This window comes from Copidosoma floridanum, unplaced genomic scaffold (genome assembly GCF_036245765.1).
Source record: "Copidosoma floridanum isolate Cflo_tuat_1 unplaced genomic scaffold, Cflo_Japanese_pri ptg000024l, whole genome shotgun sequence".
NCBI classification, from domain to species: domain Eukaryota; kingdom Metazoa; phylum Arthropoda; class Insecta; order Hymenoptera; family Encyrtidae; genus Copidosoma; species Copidosoma floridanum.
Genome location: NW_028321901.1, coordinates 10,252,190 through 10,278,069, shown reverse-complemented (window position 1 = coordinate 10,278,069; position 25,880 = coordinate 10,252,190). Strand labels below are relative to the sequence as shown.

At 30.2% G+C, this 25,880-nt stretch overlaps 1 protein-coding gene across 2 annotated transcripts in view; it reads right to left on the bottom strand.

Annotated features, from left to right (window-relative positions):
• Mgtor (nuclear basket protein megator) overlaps positions 1–25,880 on the bottom strand; it is a 447,637-nt gene that overhangs the window by 143,912 nt on the left and 277,845 nt on the right. For both annotated transcript variants that reach the window (XM_014352167.2, XM_089595083.1), the window contains exon 8: positions 1,948–4,778. In XM_014352167.2, the coding sequence (XP_014207653.2) occupies positions 1,948–4,778 (2,831 nt within the window). The remainder of the gene's footprint in view (positions 1–1,947; positions 4,779–25,880) is intronic.

The following is a 25,880-nucleotide window of genomic DNA, read 5'->3' as shown; positions in this document are numbered from 1 at the left end:
ACGATTACACGTATTTATTCAAAACTCAATGTTAGAAAGAAATAATACAAACAAAAAAAGGTCAACGCTCCTCAGATTTTGTACCATTAGCATTTATATAAAGTAATAACTTTATTCAATGGGTTTTCTACTCGTTGATGATAAGTATAAAATCGATTTGTTTGCCTCCTGGGCCATGTAGAAAAAATAGATAACTGGCATAGTTACAATAGCCTATCGATGTACTATAGACTGAACTGCTACAAATCTATAGAATTATCGCTCTATAACCTTTGCAATATGGGTGCTGGTTCGGTACCATATGGTGGGGTGGCCTGGGGGGGTGTAGGGGTGTTGGGAAGGCACTTGAAAATGTATGGGGGTGGCGGAGAGGCTTACAAAAATAAGGGAGATTTTTAATAGGTCAAAATAACGGAGAAAACGGAATTTCTCCTTATTTGCTGGGGGGCTGCGGGGGGTCGTGTATGGAGCTTTGAAAATTGTAAGGGGGCCGGGGGGGGGCTCAGTGGATTTTCGGCTATTATTTGCTAGTGTTAAAATATTATTGACCATAATTGAATCCTCCCTTATTTTGGGCGGTGGGGGGTTGTGACGGAGTGGTGAGGGTTGCGGAGGGGCTGCGCAGAAAGCCTCGCCCATAAAAATATATAATTTAGGAAGATCTATATATATATTTTAAAATTAAAAAATTTTGTCAATGGCATGTACTGGCATAGCATCAATTTTGCTTCTAAAAATGCCACGTCATAGAACTTTCAGACTTTTTTTATATCCCAATAATATAGAGAGTGCCCTTTTATGGTCAGGTAATAAAAAACTAAGAAAAGTTGTTTTGATTATTTTTTGTTTAGTTTTATTGATTATTTTGGATACGGAACTAACGATTTTAAACAAAGCATCAAAAATAGTAGACAGTATATTAAGAGATTTATGTGATACTGAAAAATATTTCGAAAATAAATTAATTTTTTTAGGAGGTAATTGACCTACACAAATAACTATATGTATATATAATACAATGGTTTTAATTTAGGGGAAGTTCTAGCTCCTTTTACTTTCATTTTTCAGCTTCTCTATAAATCGCGTAGCTATCCGCTTATTTTTACGTGATTTTCAACAATACCTTTCCTGGGTTTAGATCCTTTCCAGCTTCCCACCCTACTCCTCTCTTGTTCCTTTTTTATGCGATTTTGAATTTAACTTTTTCTGAAGCTAGCTGTTACGACATCTAATATAAATTACAAAATAAATTATGATTTAATTTAAATGCGTAAGATGTATGCAGTCTGCAGGTATGAATATATTCCTACATTACAAAGTTGTATCGTTTTAGGATGAGTTCAACCTCACTCTCCATTGTTTTTTACGCTATAAACTAATTATATAAATAGTTTTTTAGCAGGGTTGTCCACGCACCCCCCGCCAAGTTTTTTGCTCTCTCTTTCCCCCTTCCTGCAAAATAACGAAAAATTCCTCTATTTTCTCCTTTACTTGTATAAACTTTATTTGTTCTTGAGTCCCACCAATTCATCAACTAATTTTTAAAAGACCACCCACATCTTCTTTACCGCTGCTTAACACCCTTTTATTAACCAATTTAAATTTTTTTTAGCTCTGCTAGATCTAAACAATAAAATTTTTTACAACGACTTTCTTATTTTATTGAAGAAAAATAGGAACCAAACAAACTATTACACAATCTTATAATAACTGAGATAAATGGGCTCTCTATAAGAATTTGACTTCTCACATTTATATCATGTACTTATGATCAGCATTTACACACGTCATTATTTGACTTGATAATCCAACATTAAATAAAGATGCAGAACGGTACGGGCTCTTAGTTACAAAAGTAGCCTTACATGCTCTTAAAAATTCGTTAAGTTTCTGAACAATTTTGTATAAATAAATACGTAAAAATAGCAATCACTAGAAGTTTCTTACCTGATACTCGATGTCTGATACACTGACAGGTGTAGAAGAAGCTAAATCAAGTTGTCTGCTTCTTTTACATTTTGGACTTAAGGACTGTTCTTGCCTTGCACCATCTACATTTTCATTTGAAGTCAATGCTGTTGAAGATGATTCTAATGTTCGTGTTCGTTTATTGCCAATTAGAGTGTGTGATGTACTGACTGGTTGCGTAGAACTACTAGGAACCGTTTGCTGTTGATCAGAAGATAAAGTTGGTTGCAGTGATTGTTGCTGCTGTTGTTCTACTCGTGGACTCACTAACGCAATGGTTTGTTGTGGACACTGCTGTTGCTGCTGTTGGGGGTTTATCGGTTCAATAATTTCTGATTCTTCTCGTTGAGTAGATTCAGCAGATTCGCTGAGCTGAGGTGGAACGACAAGTTGTCTGCTTGTACTGGCTGGTTGATAATCTGTATGAGAGCTTGTAGGAGAGCTCGTTTCAGTAGTATGCACAATTTGTTGCTGTTGAGCTGCCAAAAGAAGAGGAGCTCCAGCTGTCGTAGGTAAAACGGCAGCTGTGCGAGATTGAACGACGACACTCATTGGACGAATACTTGCTAAAGGCGTTTCTGTACGTGCTGACATAGGTTTTATATTAGCAGTTGGAGGTTCATTTGTTCCAGCATTGTTGCTATTCTGACCAGATAATTGCCGTTGTAGTTGTACATTCCGTTGCAATAAAGCTTCTTTCTCAGTCTGAAGATCTAAACGTTCGTGTTCTAAACGTGATATGCGACTTTCCATTTGAGATTTTAATGCAGCAAGTCTGGCTTCATATTCGTTTTTGTTTGAATCACTCTCATTTGAACTTAAATCGAGTTTTTCCTTTAATTCAAGCATCTCTTTTTCGCAAAGCTTTTTGTATTCAGTAAGCTGCATTATTTTCGTTCGCGCATTTTTTAAAACAAGCTTTGCACGTTCTTCTTTTTCGAGACTAGTTTTATTAATTACTTCAATTTCTTTTTTAAGATTCTCAGATTCAGACTGTGTGATTAATATTTGTTGGTTTAATTCTTCTAATTTCATCGTTAATGTTTCATCTCGATCAAAACCGGTCTGCTCTTCCTCATTTGTGGGGTTTTTTTTATACGTTTGAATTGACTGAGTATTTTCTGTGGTTTTTTTATTTTCCTCCACAGTTTTTGTCAATTCTTCATATTGTGTTTTGTATTTCTTAGCAATTTTACGTATTTGAATTTCTTTGTTTTTCAAGTCGGACAATATCGCATCTTTTGTAGCTAAATCTTTTTTAAGAATTGATATTTCCTTTACTTTTTCATTAAGTTCGTTGATATAATTATTAAGATCTTGATTCAGTTTTTTAGAATCTTCTGTCATTTGTGTTACTTGAGCTGCTTTTGTTACTAATTGATTTTCCACTTGTTTTAAATGCTCTTCTAATTTTATTTTTTCATTTTTTATAACATTTAATTCTTCATTACACTTAGCAAAAGTTTCTCTTTCCGAAGTCAGAAGCTTACTTAAATTTTCTCTTTCAGTTTGTAGTCTACGCCAATCTTCAGGACTAGCTTTATTTGCTCTTTCAACTAAAGCATTCGCTCTTTGGCGCCATCTTGTAGCTTCACTTTTTAAGCTATTATTTTCTTGTTGCAAGGTTTCAACTTTTGTTTCTAAATTACAAGTTTTTTCACGCAACGGGACTACTTCAGCCGTTAATACATTTAATTTACCACTGATCACTTTTACTTTTTCCATGAGAGCATCTCTTTCCTCGCGAAGGACTCTATTTGAGTCCGTAATAGCATTTAATGTTTCCACTTTTCTTAATAATTCAGAATGTTTTGTAACTGTCAGAACTCCTATTTCATTGTTTTCACGTTCACGATCTAAAGATATTTTCATTTCTTCAAAACGTTTATTTGAAAGCTCAACTTGAGACTTAAGTCTTATGTTCTCTGACTTTAGAACATCAAGTTTAGCAACAGTCAAATCTTTTTCTCGCCGTAAATACTTTATTATTAATAATAATTGTTCCACTGATCCAGTATTCTCATTGTTAAAACTTCGGTTTAGCGATTCAGAAGGATCTCTTCCATCAGTGTGATCAGTTATATTATCTTGTTGACTGGACATGATGACAGCTTTTTCACTGACTTCTTGTATTTGACTATGCAAAATTTCATTTTGCATGTTTAAATCTTCTACTCTGCTCTGCAATTCATTTATTTCATTTTTAAAACTTTTTTCTTGTTCTTGCCAGAAAGATTTTTTAACAAGCAAAGTTTCTTCAGCGAAATCTTTTTGTTGGGTAAGTTTTGATATTTTATTTATGACAACTTGATTTTCTTCTTTTAACTTAGTAAGAACTTGTAAATCATTTGAATGTAAAACCATTTCCCTTGCATATTTTTCTTCAGCACAAGCTGCAGCAGTACAAGCATTTTGTAACTCAGTTTTAAGTTGCTCTAGTTCATTCTTTATTCGAATAAATTCTTCAAGTTCTACTTCTGCTTCAGATAATTTTTGCTCTAACTTTAAATTATTTGTAGTCTCATTACTAGATGTTTGGGTAAGTTTATCTTCTAATTCTTTGTTTTTTTCTTTTAGAATACATAATTCTTTATTATTATTACTTAAAATATCTTCAAACTCCTTTGTTTTAATGTTATAATGATTCAGTGATTCTCTAAGCTGCATTTCAGAACTTTCTGCTATATCGCAATACTGTTGTCCTTGAAATCTTGCAGCTTTTAACTGATCAGACAAAGATTTTATTTCCGCTTGACTGTTTGATAATTCCATTTCGAGTTCTTTCAATTTTTTACTTAAATTGTCTTCTCCTGAAATGTACAAACACACATTAAAGTTTTATAACATGTGATCACAAATAATGTAGGATAACGAATATAAATAGTTTTGCATAAAAATAATAATAAGTTTCTAATTAATAACTGCCTTTACAATTTTTTTCTTCTATAATATTTATTAGTATATAAAATACCATGTTTTTTTCACAACATTATTAACTTAAAAAAATATAGTGTTAGCCCTTAGTCAAGTCTACATTTAAATCACGAAAGGTACATTAATATTTTAAATTAAAAATTATAACAAAAATTATAAGTTACATTCACTTTCAAAATAAGAAATATAATCCTTAAATTATTAATACTTAGTAATTTTTCTAATTTCTCATGTAAAATTGCTCGTAATTACATTTAAATGTAAAAATATTAATGTACAACTTTTCAATTACTATTGTATTTGTCAATACAAAATAAGTATTTCGGTATTTTTTTTAAGTTCCTTATCTTAAGCACACTCGCAAATTATTTTTGACCCTAAACTGACACTAAGATTTTTGGATTTTCGTGAAAAAATCAGGAAATATAGTTTTAACACTAAGAATGTACCTCTCATATTTTACTAAAACATGGTACGTTTATTTTTTCTACTGCGAATCTCTAGATTAACTTTCCAAAATATCCCTTTATCAATTGGACTTAAGAACATATTTTAGGGTTAAGATTTTGTAAAAAAAACATTCGATTCAATTCAAAGCACTAGCAAAGAATCAAATATACGAAACGAGTTAATACAAAATTTTTACAAGCTTATTAGTAGACAATGAGCAACTAATACGAGCAAAGCACTTTTACAACAAAGTTTATTTAATTAACCACAATTGTTGTGATGCATAATTTTGAGCTTGATTTGTGACCCATGCAGAGATGTTGCTTTTTGAATGACTTATTAAAATTTTTTACTGACACTTAAAAAAACTGTAAACGAAATAAGTATTGGGGGTGTTTCTATCTTTCATTCCATTAGCCAATTTACTGGGTTTTATTGGAATTTAGAGGTAACTGCTCTTGATTCCAACTCATTTTGGAGTTTTTTTACTTTCCATGTTAGTCTGGATTGAGCCCCGGATAGCTTAGTACTGAATGTAATAGATAACGTACGACATGTAAACTATTAAAAGTAAATGAAAAGGTTTTTTAGTGTTTTTTAGTCAAACAAGCTTGACTTACTATTTTCGTAAAAAAGTATTAAAGCATTATAAAATGGTATTATTATTTTAAATTATGATTACTATTATAATTAATTAACTATTATATTTCTAATCATACGCACCTTTACAGAGTTTAGGAGACGATCAACTTCTCGTAACCATTTTAAGATCAGAGGAACAGTCATTTAAAAATATTCTTTAAACCTTACTGAATTAAATTACTGACATTAAATGGAACATGCGATTCTATCTTAATCTTAACAAAAGGATGAAAAATAAACGTAATGATAACTACATCCATTGACTTAATTCAACTCTCTCTCGAAAAATTGTTTTCTATAATCAGACAATCGGTGTGATTTGATTCTTACGGTATTTTTGGCTACAATGAAATCAATTATTTATAAAAAAAAAAAAACAAAAAAAACTGATGTATGAAGTTGACAGTCTTCACAGAAACAATAATGTTTAAATGAAAAAACACTTTGGTAATTTTCCCTGATTATTGTTATGATTATAGAAGAAAATTTATTTATCAAAAAAAAAAAAGTCATTATGAACCGTCATTAGAAACAGAAAGGTAAAATCAAGGTAGTTATAGAATCAGTGCTGAAAAAATTGAAGCAGTAAAAGACAGCCTGGGAATAAAATAAGATAGATTTAAGATTACTAAAAGGAAATATTATAGAGAGTGTTAAAAAAGCAGAGAAAGTCTCATTAGACTCTAAGGCTAAACCGAATATTAGAGAGGTTCACAGAAGTTAGTAGCAAGGTAGGAAATGACGAGATGTTACTGTCAACAGACAGTAAGGATAGAAGGTTATACAGTAGCTTAGCATCTGCAATGACCACCAGCGGCGCGATAAAACAGATACCAGGAGCAAGTTGCGTAGTAGATATCAATTTGAAGGTTAGCAAAATGGCTAAACGATCAAACAAAGTGGATAAAAATTAATAAAAGGATTATTACATACCTACATAAACTGCAGGGTTGTTTGAAAAGAGAATTTCAATAAATAGCAAAAAGTTCAAAGAGTTGAAAAAAAAGTAAATAGTTGTAAGTTACAAGAAGTTTTTCTAGAGAATGCGATCCAAGTTAAAAGGAAAAAAATTGGAGAGTAATAATGTATGAATCGTACGGAAAGATTGAGAAATGTGTACAAATAAAATGCGGTTTGAGTAGCTATAAGTAGGCAGTATGATGATTTAACGATTGAGAAAAATGCAAAGGAAGAACAGGTTAGTTTCTAGGAGACAACATGAAACAAGCAATCAGAATGAGTCAAAACGACAGGAACAAAATAAAAATTTCATTAGAAAGTCGTTGGCAAAAAAATCGATAAATAAAAAAGAATTCCGAGTCAAAACCAGAAGTCTCTTCTGCCTAAGTGCCGACAAAGTACCGCGCAAGTTCCGCTGCTCAAATTATGCCCAAGTGCCGACAAAGACTGATCAAGTGCCGCTCAAGTACCGCCTAAGTGCCGCTGCTAAAATTCTGCATAAGTGCCGCTAAAGTACCACCCAAGCGCCACTGCTCAAGTACTACCCAAGTGTGGCCCAAGTTTTACCTGATAGCTGCTTAAGTTAAACAATTGTATTTATTATAAGTATTTATTATTATTATTAATGTTGTTTACAATTGTATTTTCTTTCTTATATTATATTAATTATCATGTTTTTTATCTTTATCATTATTATCATTATCTTCATCGTCATTGTCATTTTTATCGTATGTAGAATGATCTCACAAATTTCTCGGGTTAACTAAATAACCTTATTGTACGCTTCTTTATTTGTTTTTATGTTTTTGATCCGTAGCCCTTCATCTTCTTTTAATAATTTTATAGCTACACGTTTTTCTATGTTTATCTTATTCGAGCGCTATCTCCTGCCTGCTAGGGGATCTATTGAGACTTTTCGAAATATATCTACCTTTTCAGTGATATTTTTGTTTAGGCATCGTAAAAACACAAACACATCACATGTATGTTCATATATGTAGGTAAAATAGAATAAACATGTTAATTTAAATCATGTTACGGACTATACACATCTAATATTGTAGACATCTAAAATTTTTAGTAACCAGAATGCCAGTATCACTTCGAGAATAATGCTCGTACTAAAAACTGACTCACTTCATCGATCATCAGAAAGGAGCCTTGAAGAAAGACAGAGAGAGAGGAAAATCAAGTCATTATAAAAAATCGTATACGCAGGAGTGAATATACGCTCTGCCTCTCGTTGCTAAGGAAGTAAGAATTATAGCCTTTAAATATTTCATTAAGTCCCCAACGCTTCGTCCAATTTTCGAGAGCATCCTTCAGCAATACGCGTATCTGTATTAAATTTGCTCTATTACACGCTCACGATATGATGGCCATATAAGCACTTGTATACAAAACAGATGCTGTTTATCAGGAGGGCTAATTTATGAAGCAAACATTTAAGGAAGTGGAGATTCGCTTTGAAGAGCTTTTTTGACGTGACGCTGATTACATTACGGTTAACTACCCTCCGTGTGTACCAACTCGAAATTGGATGGATAAAAAAACGATAGCCTCGGGATTATTTAATTAGTATGAAAAAAGAGTTCAATGGCTATCTTTAAGCTTGATGGTTCACAAGAGTCATCGTCACGTCAGATACCCAATATGCATCCTATTATCAAAATCCAAAGCTCAACTCACTCAAGGTATTACGAACTTTTGTCGCAACAGTAGTTCAAATGTGCGGAGAGAGAACAGAATCGTAAATTTAATATAATACGCCCCGTAACCTTTACATGAAAATGCTGACGCCAACTCGACAGCACAACAGTTTCCAGCTCAGTGCGTATGTGTTAAACTTAGTCAAATTGTGTAAGATGGAGAGTTACACATAATATTACTCAAGTTAAGTTCCATAGTTGATATCATGATGTCATGATGGCTCCTATTTGTGAATTGATGTTTCAAGTTTTCACCTTTGTTAACAATATTAACTCTAAGCCTCCATTACCGTCGTAACTATTTTCCATTCTATAGCTGCTGTGATAAATTGAATATTCAACTCATAAATCATAAATTGAACGCATGAAATTAGAAAACCAAAAAATCTAGCTTAATAAGTATTTTTAACTCAAGACAAGCGACATAGAAATAAATAAAAATAAAAAAATGAAAAAAAGAAGTAACCCATCATAGTGAGATTACATCGAGAAAACACTTTGGATCCCCACGAAGTATATGTTTTCTCAACTTTTGTGAGATTTGAGTCAGGTATTAATTTTTTACCTCATCTTTACCCTAGCTCTTCATCTAAAATGCATGGAACCCACCGTACGGTGAATGGTATAGCACGTCAAAGTATTCAGGTATAATGTATTTTTCTAATTATTGTTCATATATGTAAGAACTATTAGTAAAAATGAATTAAAAAAGATAACCTAGCGAAAATTAAAAAAAAATTTCTAAATTATAACAACATTTACAATTTAAACAAACATGATTAACACGGAACTGTTATTAACTATTGTTTAGAAAAATCATCGCGATCATTTTTTTAAATTTGTGTTAAAGTATACTCCATCAAACAAAAATAGTTGTTAGAAAAGTTATAAATGGTTGTTAGAATAGTTGTTAGAAGTTCTTAGTATTCTAAAAAAATCTGAGTTATAAAATAAAAATTAGCCATATTGTAAGGTCCAGGGTAGTCGAATGCATTTTTAAGTTAGTAATTATTTCATGACGTCGTTTTCAGCGTTTATTATTTTTAACATTATTGTGTGGTTTAAGATCCTTATAAATGGATAAAAAATTCTGAATTTTGATAAATTTCGATTAAAAAATGCAAAAGCTAATAATGCTGCAAAATTTAAGTTTTAAATAGCGATTTTTGCCCATTTCTGCTTTCTAGCTTTGAGAAAAACTGATTTCAGATAACATAACCAACACCGATCAGTATTAACGAATGACAACCAAATTACTTTTATTTATTTTTGCCATATAATGTCCCACCTCTCTCAAAATTAAGCTAAATTGAAAGAAAAAACTCAGTGCATTTTTCACTATTTGTTGATTAAGAAAAAACTTGGTTTAATTCTGCCTTAAAACTGTTTTTCAATATATTTTAATCACAATACGAAAAGATTTTATAATTTTGTCGTAGTCACAGAAAATTTTTTTCTAACCACCTTTGGCGGCACTTGCGCAGAATTTAAATAGTGGCACTTGGGCGGCACTTAGGCGGTACTTTTCAGAACTAGGGCAGAATTTGAGCAGCGGCACATGAGCGGTACTTGGCCAGCACATGGGTGGTACTTATAGGGCACATAAACGGAACTTAGACGGTACTAAGGTGGCACTTAGGCAAAAATACAGCCTAAGTGCCGCTAGAGTATCGCCCAAGTACCTTCTAAGTGCCATTAAGTACCGCTCAAGGGCCAGTGCTAAATTCTGCTCAAGTGCCGACAAAGAATCGCTTAAGTACCTCCCGAGTACCACCTACGAGACGCTGCTCAAATTCTGGCGAGTACCACCATAGTATAGTCGAAGTACTCCCTTGTGCCACCCAAAAACCCTCAAAGTGATACCCAGGTACCGACCAAATGACGCGGCCGCTGCAAAAAATTCTTCACAACTGCCGGAAAAGTACGGCCAAATGATCGCCTAAAAGCCACACAAGTACCACTCAAGTGCTACCCAAGTATCCCACAAGTACCGCCCAAGTGCCGCTGCTTAAATTCAGCCTAAGTGCCAACTAAGTACTGCCAAAGTACAGCCCAAGTGCTGCTCAAGTACCACCCAAGTGACGCAGCTTAAATTCTGCCCAAGTGCCGACAAAGTACAGCCAAAGTACCACTCAAGTGCCACCCAATAATCCCCCAAGTACCGCCTTACTGTCGCTGCTCAAATTCTGCCCAAGTGTTGACAAAGTACCGCTAAAGTACGGTCTAAGTGTCACCCAAGTACCGCCCAAGTACCGCTGCTAAAATTCTGCTCAAGTGAAGACAAAGTATCGCCAAAGAACGTTACAAGTCTGCCCAAGTGACACCACTGAAATTCTGCCCAAGTGCCGACAAAGTACCACCAAAGTACGGCCCAAGTGCTGCTTTAGTACCACCCAAGTGCCGCTGCTTAAATTCTGCCTAAGTGCCGACAAAGAACAGCCAAAGTACTGCCTAAGTGCCATTTAAGTACCACCTAAGTAACGTTTAAGTGTCGTTTAAGTATTGCCCAAGTGCCGCTGCTAAAATTCTGCCCAACTGCCGACAAAGTACTGCCAAAGTACGGCCCAAGTGCCACTCAAGTACCGCGCAAGTGTAACCCAAGTACCGCCCAAGTGCCGCAACTTCAATTCTGCCTAATGCCAACAAAGTACCACGAAATACTGTCCTTGTGCCGCACAAGTACCGCTTAAGTGCCGCTGCTCAAATTCTGCCTAAGTTCCTACAAAGTACCGCCCAAGTGACGCCTAAGTGTCGCTGCTCAAATTCTGGCAAGTGCCACCAAAGTATTGTCCAAGTACCACCTCTGTGTTGCCTTAGTACCGCCCAAGAGCCTTTACTTGAATTCTACCCAGGTGCAGACAAAGTACCGTGCAAGTACCACCCATTCGCCGCCCAAGTACCACTGCCTAAAATCTACTCAAGTGCCGACAAAGTACCACCAAAGAACGTTACAAGTCCGACCAAGTGCCACTGCTAAAATTCTGCCCAAGTGCCGACAAAGTACCACCAAAGTACGGCCCAAGTGCCACTTAAGTACCGCGCAAGTGCCGCAACTTAAATTCTGCCTAATGCTAACAAAGTACCGCGAAATACTGCCGTTGTGCCGCACAAGTACCGCTTAAGAGCCGCTGCTCAAATTCTGGCAAGTGCCACCAAAGTATTGTCCAAGTACCACCTCTGTGCTGCCTTAGTACCGCCCAAGTGCCTTTACTTGAATTCTACCTAGGTGCAGACAAAGTACCGTGCAAGTACCGCCCATTCGCCGCCCAAGTGCCACTGCCTAAAATCTACTCAAGTGCCGACAAAGTACCACCAAAGAACGTTACAAGTCCGACCAAGTGCCACTGCTAAAATTCTGCCCAAGTGCCGACAAAGTACCGCCAAAGTACGGTCCAAGTGCTGCTCTAGTACCGCCCAAGTGCCATTGCTTAAATTCTGCCCAAGTGCCGACAAACAACAGCCAAAGTACTGCCTAAGTGCCACCCAAGTACCGCCTAAGTAACGCTTAAGTGCCGCCAAAGTACCGCCCAAGTGCCGCTGCTTAAATTCTGCCCAAGTGCCGACAAAGTACCGCCCAAGTACCGCCTAAGTACCGCTTAACTGCCGCTGCTTAAATTTTGCCCAAGTGCCGCCAAAGTGCCGTCCAAGTCCCGCCTAAGCGCCACTGCTCAAGTATTATTCAAGTGCGGCCCAAGTCCCACCTGATAGCCGCTCAAGTTAAACATTTGTATTTATTACAAGTATTTATTATCATCAATAATGTTGTTTAAAATTGTATATTTTTTCTTATACTATATTAATTATCATGTTAATTATCTTTGATCATTGTCATCATCATCTTCATTGTCATTGTTAATTTCATCGTATGTAGAATGATCTCACAATAATATCTCGGGTTTACTAAATAACCTTTTCGTACGCTTATCTATTTGTTTATACGTTTTTGATACTTAGCCCTTTATCTCCTGCTAATAATTTTATAGCAACACGTTTTTACTGTTTTAATTACATTTGAGCGCCATCTTCTGCCTGCTAGGGGATCTATTCAGACTTTATTTCCGACCTAGAGGTTTGTTGCTATGTTGTTGCGATCGATGACACTGCTCTTTATGGCATTGGAATTGGCGTTCTAAACACGCTGAAATTCAGCACTTTTGTAAATCCATTTACTTAATGAATAATTTTTGAAAAATTATTCTGTAAACGGATTTTGATTCAGGCGAAGCTGATCTACACGCTAGTCCCCGCTCCTTAAGTGCTTAAGAATATCCCTGTATATACATATTTATACATACATATATATATATATATATATATATATATATATATGTGTATGGAAAGTGAGTTATGCTGACAGTTTTAAAAACGAATCGGTACTTGTGCAGACAATGAGGGACTTATGCTGACGTCTGCATAAGAAATTTGTTAAATTTTAATCGGAAAGGTAGTTATGATGACAGTCGTCTTAAGTCACGATTACAATGGAAAGGGAGTTGTGAGGACTCGTCTGCGTAAGTGGTGATGCATGAAATAAATACATTGACGAATGTATTTATACATACAATTATAAATCATAAATCTGATTAGCTACTTATGCTTATTAGAGAAATTCTTTTATATTATTTGAAACAAACGAATTTTTTTTTTTTCATACCATTTTAATATAGCACTATTTACATAAGCTGTGCTAACCAATGAAAGTTAATCCGAATGGTATCATTGTTCAGTCTGTGTTAGGAGCCTTATGACTTCACAGTAAATATCATTAAATTTGTGGTAAGTTTTTTAAAAGATTTCACTTATTAACATTAATCTTATTAATAATAAAGAGCCATGTATCAAGACGTTAGTGCGTTTTTTAACGTATTATTACGTGTCTGTTTGAAATCATCTTGAAATTTTTGTCCATTTCTATACAGTATTCAGAGTAGTATTTTCATTATACATTGTAAAAAAACATACTTTTTATAAAAACTAATGCTGATACTGCTCTATGTTATACTACAGAGTAACTTACAATAAGGTTGATCATTTTAAAATAAAATAATGTATCTTAAACGTACCATAAAAAACTGTATGCGGTAATCATTTTTTTTCTATTTTTTATAAGTATACCTTATTTTTACTCAAAGAGTATAACTAATATTTTACAAATTTGAGAGATCCATTGCTTTAAGTCAGAGAAGGGTTATATATCTTTTATAATGACTTTAATACTTTTATTTGAAAAACAAGTTCTATATATTGGGCTAAATATCTCTCACAGTATAATTAAATCAAGTCGTGTACGACATATAGTAATATGTCGTTAGGCAAAGGATAAATGATTCTTGTCCTGTGTCTTAGAACATTATTTAAGTTTAAATTATTGCACTCTCAAGTAACGTAGGGATTAAAATATAATACTCTGCTGACGAAGACATAAAATATTGTACTGGCTTATGATAACAAAGAAAATATCCTTTAGACAAAAAAATTATTTATTGTTACATAGTCTAGGAACTTTTCTGGCGAAAAATTTGTTTATATTAAATCTCCAATCATTATCCGCAAACAAAAAATCGTGTTAGTCGAACAACTACAACTGCAAAAGAGTTGCTTAATCGCTGTGTGAAGAAAAATTATTATTTTTTGTTAAGCAACTATTAAAATTCATTGTTTTACCAATGAACTTACCTTGGACATGAGAAAAATTTCTCATCTCTTACAATAAATCTTAAAAAAACATATCAAGAATCGTGCGTAAGTCAATTATAAAGTCATTTAATATTTGTTAAGGTCATTATATACGTCTTAGTTGTTCATTAACAAATAGTTTTCTAAATGACCTCAAACATAAAATGAAATGATTCCGCCATTTTTATGAATTCAGAATCTCGATAAAAATTAAGTCAGTTCAACGTAACTGCGTGAACAAACAGTATAATATTGTTGGCCATACACAATGCTAGATAGATTTGTTTTATTTATATAAAATAATTGAGTGATAGATTCAAATTACGTAACTCAACGTCAAAATAACGTGTTTATATTAATAGTGCTTTTTATCTCGCGTCACCAAATTGGGCTCTTATCAAACTTAAATCTGCGATTATCAAAAATTCTACAAATAAGATGTTTATATTTAATTAAAATTGTTTTTTAACCAGCGAATGAAAAGGTTTTATGGAGGAAATTTTTTATAAATTTTTTAAGACAAGATGTTAAATCGTACTCATATTTATGGTCATCATACAGTTGATTTAAATAAGACGAAAAATTTAGTTTTTTTCTAATAGAATTTGTGCTTCTTAGAATAAACTTAAATTACTTAAAAAATTAGAAATTAAGTATTTACATACCTATACTAGAGCTACAATAGCAAGATTTCAAAGTTGTAAGCTTCTAGATAATTTATTTTTCCTGTTTTTATATTCCATAAACAACAAAAATTAATTTTTAAGAGAACACAAATATAAGGCAGTTGTAAGTTAATCTACTATTTGAGTTTTTGTAGGAATTTTAAATCGCTTAATCAATTTGAAAAAGATTTTTTTCATAATTTCAGGTTTAATAAGCTATAACACATTGTAAAAATCAATTATTAATATACATTACACTTCTACCCCTTAATACCATGATAAATAATTAATATAGAGTAATTGTTTTCCACAAGTAATAGCTAAACGGATTTTGTAATTTGTTTGAATATGTTTTATGTTCAATTAAGAATTATCAACTACAGTAACGTTCTTATTCTTGTAGTTAGAACATCATAGCGAAGGTTGTGAAGTACCGGTTTCAAAAGTTAAAAAAAAACTATTCTCTTCAATTTCTTGTAAATTAATGTTTTTGTTTAAGTACGTAGGTCTTTTAACTATCTGCAATATTAATAAACTGTAACACAATTCTAAGGGTAGTAGTGAAGTTACTAGATAAATACTTAGTTTTCAAAGTTTACGTAATTAACACTTAATTCAAGTTAAAAATGCTAGAAAAAGTGATTGTTTCATATTGGGCAGAAAATTATAATTTTTTGACAACTGTATCATAAAAACTAAAGTTGTACGTAGCTTAATTATAGTTATTATCATTTATTTTACATATAAACACATGAAAAAATAATCGGTATTAAGTTTTTCAAATTCCTGACACATTGTATTACATTGTATCGATTTTTGCAGAATGCATTTTAATAAGGTCAATTATTGAAAAAAAGTGTCTTCCATACAGTCAGAAAAATTGTTTTTGCCGATTACTTTTTTTTGCTTATAAGTAATTCTTATATTTACTTAAAAAATACAATTAATATTTTATACATCTAAGAAGACATTCGCTTTGAGTGTGTGAAAGTTCATAGTTGTTCAGTCTTAGGGTCGCGAAATTGCGGTTTAGAATTTGAAAATCAAGTTTTGTACGTTATCTTATTTTTTTATTTTTCGAGAAATATAAATCACAATAACTTAAAACGTATAATTAATGTTTTACGTAACAAAAAAATGTTTTGCTTATAGTCTGCAATGGTTTATTATTATTTAATTTAAGGGTTGCGAGATTGTGGTTTGGAATCTAAACATTAAGTTCTGTGAAATAAGCCGAAGATTTCTTACACTATTATTATAAAATATCGAGTTTCCTGAGACATGCATCTTGTTAAGAGTCACAGCCTTTTATTTTATTCATCAACCTTGTAATAACTTTATAAGTATAATACATGATTCACACGTCTATAAAATCCATTGCTCTAAGTCTACAAGGGCTTATTATTGTATAATTTTAAGCTCGCAAAATTGTGGTTTAGGAATTAAAAATAAAATTCTGTATATTGGACGTAATATTTGTTACAGTATTATTAAAACATGTTGTGTATTATATGTCATTAGAAAGTGGATGAGGAATTTTTGTCCTCTGACTTAGGATATTTATTTAATTAAACTTAATTAGAACCATAAGGATTTCAAGATTCTGCAATATTAATAAACCGTAACATAATCCTAAGGGTAGTAAAGGAGCCACTGAATAAGAATTTAATTTTCATAGAATACGTCATTAACACTTAATTTGAGTTGAAAATGCCAAAAAAAGAGATTGCTTCATAATAGGGAAAAAAATTATAATCTTTTGACAATAATTGTACTATAAAAATTAGATTTTCACGTGGCTTAATTTTTATTATTATTATTTTTTTCATTTATTCACACATAAAAAAAAATACATTATAAATTTTTTAAATCCCCGACACATTGTATCATATTGCTCCGATATTTGCAGAATGCATTCTAATGAGGTCAATTAAAGAAATAAAAGTGTCTTCCATACAGTCAGAAAAATTGTTTTTGCTGATTATTTTCTTTTTTTGCTTATAAGTTACCCTTATATTTACTAAAAAAGTACAATTATTAATTTATACATCCAAGGAGACCTCCGCAGTGAGTGTGCGAAGGTTTATGGTTGTTTAGTTCTAAGGTCGCAAAATTGCGGTTTAATTTTTGAGAATTAAGTTTTGTACGGTATTATTATTTTTTTTATTTTTCGATAAATATGAATTATAATTACTGATAACGTATAATTAATGTACTACATGACCAAAAAATGTTTTGCTTATAGTCTGCAATAATTTATTATTTTTTAGTTTGAGGGTAGCAAGATTGCGGTTTTAAATCTATATATCAAATTCTGTATAATAGGCCGAAGATTTCTTACAGGATTATCATAAAATGTCTTGTTTCCTTAAAAATGTATCTTGTTTTAAGTCACGGCCTTCAATTTTTTTTGTTGGCCTTGTAAAAATTAAATTACTATTTATTAATATTTTGCACATCTAAGAAATTTATTGTTCTAAGTTTGCAAAGGCTTGAAATTACATAATTTTAATGTCACAAAATTGCGATTTAATGTCAGAAAATCAAGTTCTAAATGCTAAAACAAATTCCTAGTAAAAAACAATTGAATTATGTCGTGTAATATATGTTGTTAGAGAAACGACAGAGCATTTTGTTCTCTGTCTAAGATCATTTTTTTAATTTAACTTCATTGCACCTTTCAGTAACTAAGGGACTTAAATATTTCAATTTATAAACATGGACATAAAACAATTAACTAGCTAATGAATACAAAAGTTTAGTATTTTTCAGACAAAAAAAACTTTTATTTTTGTAGTTGAGAAACTTTTTTGGGAAAATTTTTTTATCTTGAATCTTCAATTATTATTAATAAACAAAAATCGTGTTAATTAAACAACTAAAACTGCAAAGGGGTTGCTCAATCACTGTGTAAAATAAAATTATTATTCTTTGTAAAGCGACTCTTGAAACTTATTGGTTTTTCAAACGGACTTTTTTTTGACATAAGAAAAATTGTTTATTTCTTACGAATAAATGTTAAAAAAATGTATCAAAAATTTTGCGTGAGCAAATCATTGAACCATTTTAAATTTGTTAAGCTTATTAAATACGTCTTAGTTATTTATAAACAAATAGTGTTCTCAATGTTTTAAAAAGTAAAATAGAATAATTTTGCCATTTCACGAGTTTAGAATTTTGATCAAAATTTAGTCAGTTTTACGTAACAGCGTGAACTAAATGTATAATATTGTTGGCCGTACAAAATACTAAATTGATTCGTTTCATTTACAGAATACAATAAACTGACAAATTTAAATTGCATAACTTGTCATTGAAATTACGTCTTTATATTATTAGTGGTTGTTTATATTATTAGTGCATTTAATTTCGGGTCGCCAAATAACGCTCTTATCAAACTCTAATCTGCAATTATCATAGATTCAGCGTACAAGGAGGTAATCGCTTTTAATTTTATTTGTTGTTTAACAAACAAATATAAAAGTTTTATTAAGGGGATTTTTAAAAAATTTGTTAAAGCAAGTTGTTGAATCGTACTGATATCTATGGTTTCTATACAATGTATTCAATTACTACAAAAAATAAGGTTTTGTCTCATAAGAATATAAACTTTTTCGAATGCAGTTAATTTATTGTTTTATTTTTATTTTAACCCTTTTACACTGAAAGTCACGTCACAAAGCCAAAGTTTGTCAATTTTAGAATTTTAAAAAGTTTAATTTTTGTTTGTTATATCCAATTAACAATAAAACGTAACTCAAAACATAGCTCAAATCTTACACTAATGTAAGTTTGTGTAATTTTTCAGTTTTTATAACATATCTCTTACGTTTTTATCCTTAAAAAAAATTAATTACACATCTTTATGTTCCAGAAACTATAACGTTTTATGAAAATTAATCATTAACATTACATTATCTTTAACCCTTTAATATAGTAAAAGATTATTCATATAAGTTATGTTTTCCTCTCAAGTAAAAGCTAAAGAGAATTTGTGATTTGTTTTGATATGTTTTATGTTTAATTACGAACTATCAACTACACTTACGTTCTTATTATTGTAGTTACAACATTATTGTGAAGGTTGCAAAATGGCGGCTTCAAAAGTTAGAAAGTCAGCTTTAAAGTTTTAAAAATGTCAGAAAAAGAGATTGTTTCTTGGGCAAAAAATTATAATTAATTAGAAATTGTACTATTAAAGTTGGAGTTGTACGTGGCTTCATTTTAATTATTATAATTTTTTTAATTTATTAACACATGAAAAAAACAAAGATTATAAATTTTTCACATCCCTGACACATTACTTTATATTGTATCGTTATTTGCTGAATTAATTTTAATGAGGATAATTATTACAAAAAAAAATTGTCTCCCATACAGTCAATGAAATTATGTTTTCCAATTTAATTTTTTTTTTGCCTATAAGTTATTCTTATATTTACTTAAAAAGTACAATTAATATTTTATTTATCTAAAAAGACCTTTACTTTGAGTGTGCAAAGGTTCATGGTTTTTTTAGTTTTAAGGTTGCAAAATTGCGGTTAAAAATTAAAAAATCAAGCATCGTATGTTATCACTATCCTTTTTATTCTTTAGTAAACATAAATTACAATGACTTAAAACGTATAATTGATGTTTAACATAACAAAAAAATGTTTTGCTTATAGCCTGCAATGGTTAATATTTGTTTAATTCAAGGGTCGCGAGATTGTTGTTTGGAATCTAAAAATAAACTTTTGTATAATGGGCCGAAGATTTCTTTCAGTATTATTATAAAATATTATGGTTTCTAAGACATGTATCTTGTTCAGATTCACAGCTTTTTGTTCTATTTTTAAAACTTGTAATAACTTAATAAGTATAATACATGATTCACATGTCTATGTAATAAACCATCGCTCTAAGTCTACAAAGGTTTATTATTGTATAATTTTAAGCACGAAAAATTATGGTTTTAAAATTGAAGACAGAGTTCTGTATATTAGACGTAATATTTGTTACAGTATTATTGATATATGTTGTGTATTATATGTCATTAAAAGTAAAGAAAGAATTTTTGTCCTCTCACTTATGACATTTATTATATTTAACTCAATTGAAACCATAAGGGATCTAAATTTCTGCAATATTAATAAACCGTAACATAATTCTAAGGGTAGTTATAGAGCCACTGGACAAGAATATATTTTTTAAAGGTTACGTCATCAACACTTATTTCGAGTTGACAATGACGGAGAAAAAAATTGTTTCATATTGGGCTAAAAATTATAATTATTTGACCATTGTATCATAAGAATTAAAAATGTACGTGGCTCAATATTGATTATAATTATTTTTTTTATCTATAAACACATGAAAAAATAATTAATTGTCAATTTTTTTAATCCTTGACACATTGTATCATATTGCTCCGATATTTGCAGAATACATTGTAATAAGGTCAATTAAAGGAATAAAAGTGTCTTCCATACAGTCAGAAAAATTGTTTTTGCTGATTATTTTCTTTTTTTGCTTATAAGTTACCCTTATATTTACTAAAAAAGTACAATTATTAATTTATACATCCAAGGAGACCTCCGCAGTGAGTGTGCGAAGATTTATGGTTGTTTAGTTCTAAGGTTGCAAAATTGCGGTTTAATTTTTGAGAATTAAGTTTTGTACGGTATTATTATTTTTTTTATTTTTCGATATATATGAATCACAATTACTTATAACGTATTATTAATGTACTACATGACCAAAAAATGTTTTGCTTATAGTCTGCAATAATTTATTATTTTTTAGTTTGAGGGTCGCGAGATTGCGGTTTTGAATCTATACATCAAATTCTGTATAATAGGCCGAAGATTTCTTAGAGGATCATCATAAAATGTCCCGTTTTCTAAAAAATGTATCTTGTTTTAAGTTACGGCCTTTAATTTTTTTTGTTGGCCTTGTAATAATTAATTTACTATTTAATAACGTTTTACACATCGAAGAAATTTATTGTTCTTAGTTTGCAAAGGCTTAAAATTACATAATTTTATTGTCACGAAATTGCGATTCAATGTCAGAAAATCAAGTTCTAAATGCTAAAACAAATTTCTAGTAAAAAACAATTGAATTATGTCGTGTAATATATGTTGTTAGAGAAACGACAGAGCATTTTGTTCTCTGTCTAAGGACATTTTTTTAATTTAACTTCATTGCACCTTTTAGTAACTCAGGGACTTGAATATTTTAATTTGTTGACATGGACATAAAACAATTAATTAGCTAATAAATATAAAAGTTTAGCATTTTTTTTGAAAAAATATCTTTTATTTACGTAGTTGAGAAGCTTCTCTGGCAAAATATTTTTTTATCTAGAATCTCCAATTATTATTTAAAACCAAAAATCGTGTTAATTAAACAACTACAACTGCAAAGGGGTTGCTCAATCACTGTATTAAATAAAATTATTATTTTTTGTTAAGCGACTCTCGGAACTTATTGGTTTTTCAAACGGACTTTTTTTTGACATAAAAGAAATTGTTTATTTCTTACGAATAAATGTTAAAAAAATTGTATCAAAAATTTCGCGTGAGCAAATCATTGAACTATTTTATATTTGTTGGGCTCATTAAATACGTCTTAGTTATTTATAAACAAATAGTTTTCTTAATGCTTTAAAAAGTAAAATAAAATAATTTTCCCATTTCACGAGTTTAGAATCTTGATCAAAATTTAGTCAGTTTTACGTAACAGCGTAAACTGAATGTATAATATTGTTGGCCGTACAAAATACCAAATTAATTTGTTTTTTTTTTAGAAAACATTTAACTGACAAATTTAAATTGCATAACTTGTCGTTAAAATAACGTGTTTGGATTATGAGTGGTTGTTTATATTATTAGTGCATTTAATTTCGGGTCGCCAATCTACGATCTTATCAAACTCTAATCGGCAATTATCATAGATTTTGCGTACGTGGCGGTAATCGCTTTTATATTTATTTGTTGTTAAACAAACAAATAATAAAGTTTTATTAAGGAGATTTTTTAAAAATTATTTAAAGCAAATTGTTGAATCGTACTGATATTTATGGTTCCTATACAATTTATTTAATTACGACAAAAAATTAAGTTTTGTCTCATAAGAATATAAATTTTTGAGAATGCAGTTGATTTATCGTTTTATTTTCATTTTAACCCTTTTACACTGAAAGTAACGTCACAAAGCCAAAGTTTGTCAATTTTAGAATTTTAAAAAGTTCAATTTTTGTTTGTTATATCCAATTAACAATAAATCGTAACTCACGACATAGCTCAAATCTTACACTAATGTAAGTTTGTGTAATTTTTCAGTTTTTATAACATATCTCTTACGTTTTTATCCTTGAAAAAAATTAATTATACACCTTTATGTGCCAGAAACTATAACATTTTATGAAAATTAATCATTAACATTACATTATCTTTAACCCTTTAATATAGTAAAAGATTATTAATATAAGTTATGTTTTCCTCTCTAGTAAAAGCTAAAGAGAATTTGTGATTTGTTTTGATATGTTTTATGTTTAATTACGAACCATCAACTACACTTACGTTCTTATTATTGTAGTTACAACATCATTGCGAAGGTTGTAAAATGGCGGTTTCAAAAGTTAAAAAGTCAGCTTTAAAGTTTTAAAAATGTCAGAAAAAGAGATTGTTTCTTGGGAAAAAAATTATAATTTATTGGCAATTGTACTATAAAAGTTGGAGTTGTACGTGGCTTCATTTTAATTATTAAAATTTTTTTAATTTATTAACACATGCAAAAAACAAAGATTATAAATTTTTCACATCCCTGACACATTACTTTATATTGTATCGTCATTTTCCGAATTAATTCTAATGAGGATAATTATTACAAAAAAAAATTGTCTCCCATACAGTCAATGAAATTATGTTTTCCAATTTATTTTTTTTTTTTGCTTATAAGTTATTCTTATATTTACTTAAAAAGTACAATTGATATTTTATTTATCTAAAAAGACCTTTACTTTGAGTGTGCAAAGGTTCATGGTTTTTTTAGTTTTAAAGTTGCAAAATTGCGGTGAAGAATTAGAAAATCAAGCATCGTATGTTATCACTATCCTTTTTATTCTATAGTAAATATAAATTACAATGACTTAAAACGTATAATTGATGTTTAACATAACAAAAAAATGTTTTGCTTATAGCCTGCAATGGTTAATATTTGTTTAATTTAAGGGTCGCGAGATTGTTGTTTGGAATCTAAAAATAAACTTTTGTATAATGGGCAAAAGATTTCTTCCAGTATTATTATAAAATATTATGGTTTTTGAGACATGTATCTTGTTCAGATTCACAGCTTTTTGTTCTATTTTTAAAACTTGTAATAACTTAATAAGTATAATACATGATTCACATGTCTATGAAATAAATCCATCGCTCGAAGTCTACAAAGGTTTATTATTGTATAATTTGAAGCACGCAAAATTATGGTTTTAAAATTAAAGACAGAGTTCTGTTTATTAGACGTAATATTTGTTACAGTATTATTGATATATGTTGTGTATTATATGTCATTAAAAGTAAAGAAAGAATTTTTGTCCTCTCACTTATGAAATTTATTATATTTAACTCAATTAACACCATAAGGGATCTAAATTTATGCAATATTGATAAACCGTAACATAATTCTAAGGGTAGTAATAGAGCCACTGGACAAGAATATATTTTTCGAAGGTTACGTCATCCACATTTATTTCAAGTTGACAATGACGGAGATAAAAATTGTTTCATATTGGGCTAAAAATTATAATTATTTGACCATTGTATCATAAAAATTAAAAATGTACGTGGCTCAATATTGATTATAATTATTTTTTTTAACTATAAACACATGAAAAAATAATTAACTGTCAATTTTTTAATCCTTGACACATTGTATCATATTGCTCCGATATTTGCAGAATACATTGTAATAAAGTCAATTAAAGGAATAAAAGTGTCTTCCATACAGTCAGAAAAATTGTTTTTGCTGATTATTTTCTTTTTTTGCTTATAAGTTACCCTTATATTTACTAAAAAAGTACAATTATTAATTTATACATCCAAGGAGACCTCCGCAGTAAGTGTGCGAAGGTTTATGGTTGTTAAGTTCTAAGGTCGCAAAATTGCGGTTTAATTTTTGAGAATTAAGTTTTGTACGGTATTATTATTTTTTTTATTTTTCGATATATATGAATTACAATTACTTATAACGTATTATTAATGTAATACATGACCAAAAAATGTTTTGCTTATAGTCTGCAATAATTTATTATTTTTTAGTTTGAGGGTCGCGAGATTGCGGTTTTGAATCTATATATCAAATTCTGTATAATAGGCTGAAGATTTTTTAGAGGATTATCATAAAATGTCTTGTTTCCTAAAAAATGTATCTTGTTTTAAGTTACGGCCTTTAATTTTTTTTGTTGGCCTTGTAATAATTAATTTACTATTTAATAATGTTTTACACATCGAAGAAATTTATTGTTCTTAGTTTGCAAAGGCTTAAAATTACATAATTCTAATGTCACGAAATTGCGATTTAATGTCAGAAAATCAAGTTCTAAATGCTAAAACAAATTTCTAGTAAAAAACAATTGAATTATGTCGTGTAATATATGTTGTTAGAGAAACAACAGAGCATTTTGTTCTCTGTCTAAGGACATTTTTTTAATTTAACTTCATTGCACCTTTTAGTAACTCAGGGACTTGAATATTTAAATTTGTTGACATGGACATAAAACAATTAATTAGCTAATAAATATAAAAGTTTAGCATTTTTTAGAAAAAATATCTTTTATTTACGTAGTTGAGAAGCTTCTCTGGCAAAATATTTTTTTATCTAGAATCTCCAATTATTATTTAAAACCAAAAATCGTGTTAATTAAACAACTACAACTGCAAAGGGGTTGCTCAATCACTGTATTAAATAAAATTATTATTTTTTGTTAAGCGACTCTCGGAATTTATTGGTTTTTCAAACGGACTTTTTTTTGACATAAAAGAAATTGTTTATTTCTTACGAATAAATGTTAAAAAAATTGTATCAAAAATTTCGCGTGAGCAAATCATTGAACTATTTTATATTTGTTGGGCTCATTAAATACGTCTTAGTTCTTTATAAACAAATAGTTTTCTTAATGCTTTAAAAAGTAAAATAAAATAATTTTCCCATTTCACGAGTTTAGAATCTTGATCAAAATTTAGTCAGTTTTACGTAACAGCGTAAACTGAATGTATAATATTGTTGGCCGTACAAAATACCAAATTAATTCGTTTTTTTTTTAGAAAACATTTAACTGACAAATTTAAATTGCATAACTTGTCGTTAAAATAACGTGTTTGCATTATTAGTGGTTGTTTATATTATTAGTGCATTTAATTTCGGGTCGCCAATCTACGATCTTATCAAACTCTAATCGGCAATTATCATAGATTTTGCGTACGTGGCGGTAATCGCTTTTATATTTATTTGTTGTTAAACAAACAAATAATAATGTTTTATTAAGGAGATTTTTTAAAAATTATTTAAAGCAAATTGTTGAATCGTACTGATATTTATGGTTCTTATACAATTTATTTAATTACGACAAAAAATTAAGTTTTGTCTCATAAGAATATAAATTTTTGAGAATGCAGTTGATTTATCGTTTTATTTTCATTTTAACCCTTTTACACTGAAAGTCACGTCACAAAGCCAAAGTTTGTCAATTTTAGAATTTTAAAAAGTTCAATTTTTGTTTGTTATATCCAATTAACAATAAAACGTAACTCACGACATAGCTCAAATCTTACACTAATGTAAGTTTGTGTAATTTTTTAGTTTTTATAATAATTCTCTTACGTTTTTATCCCTA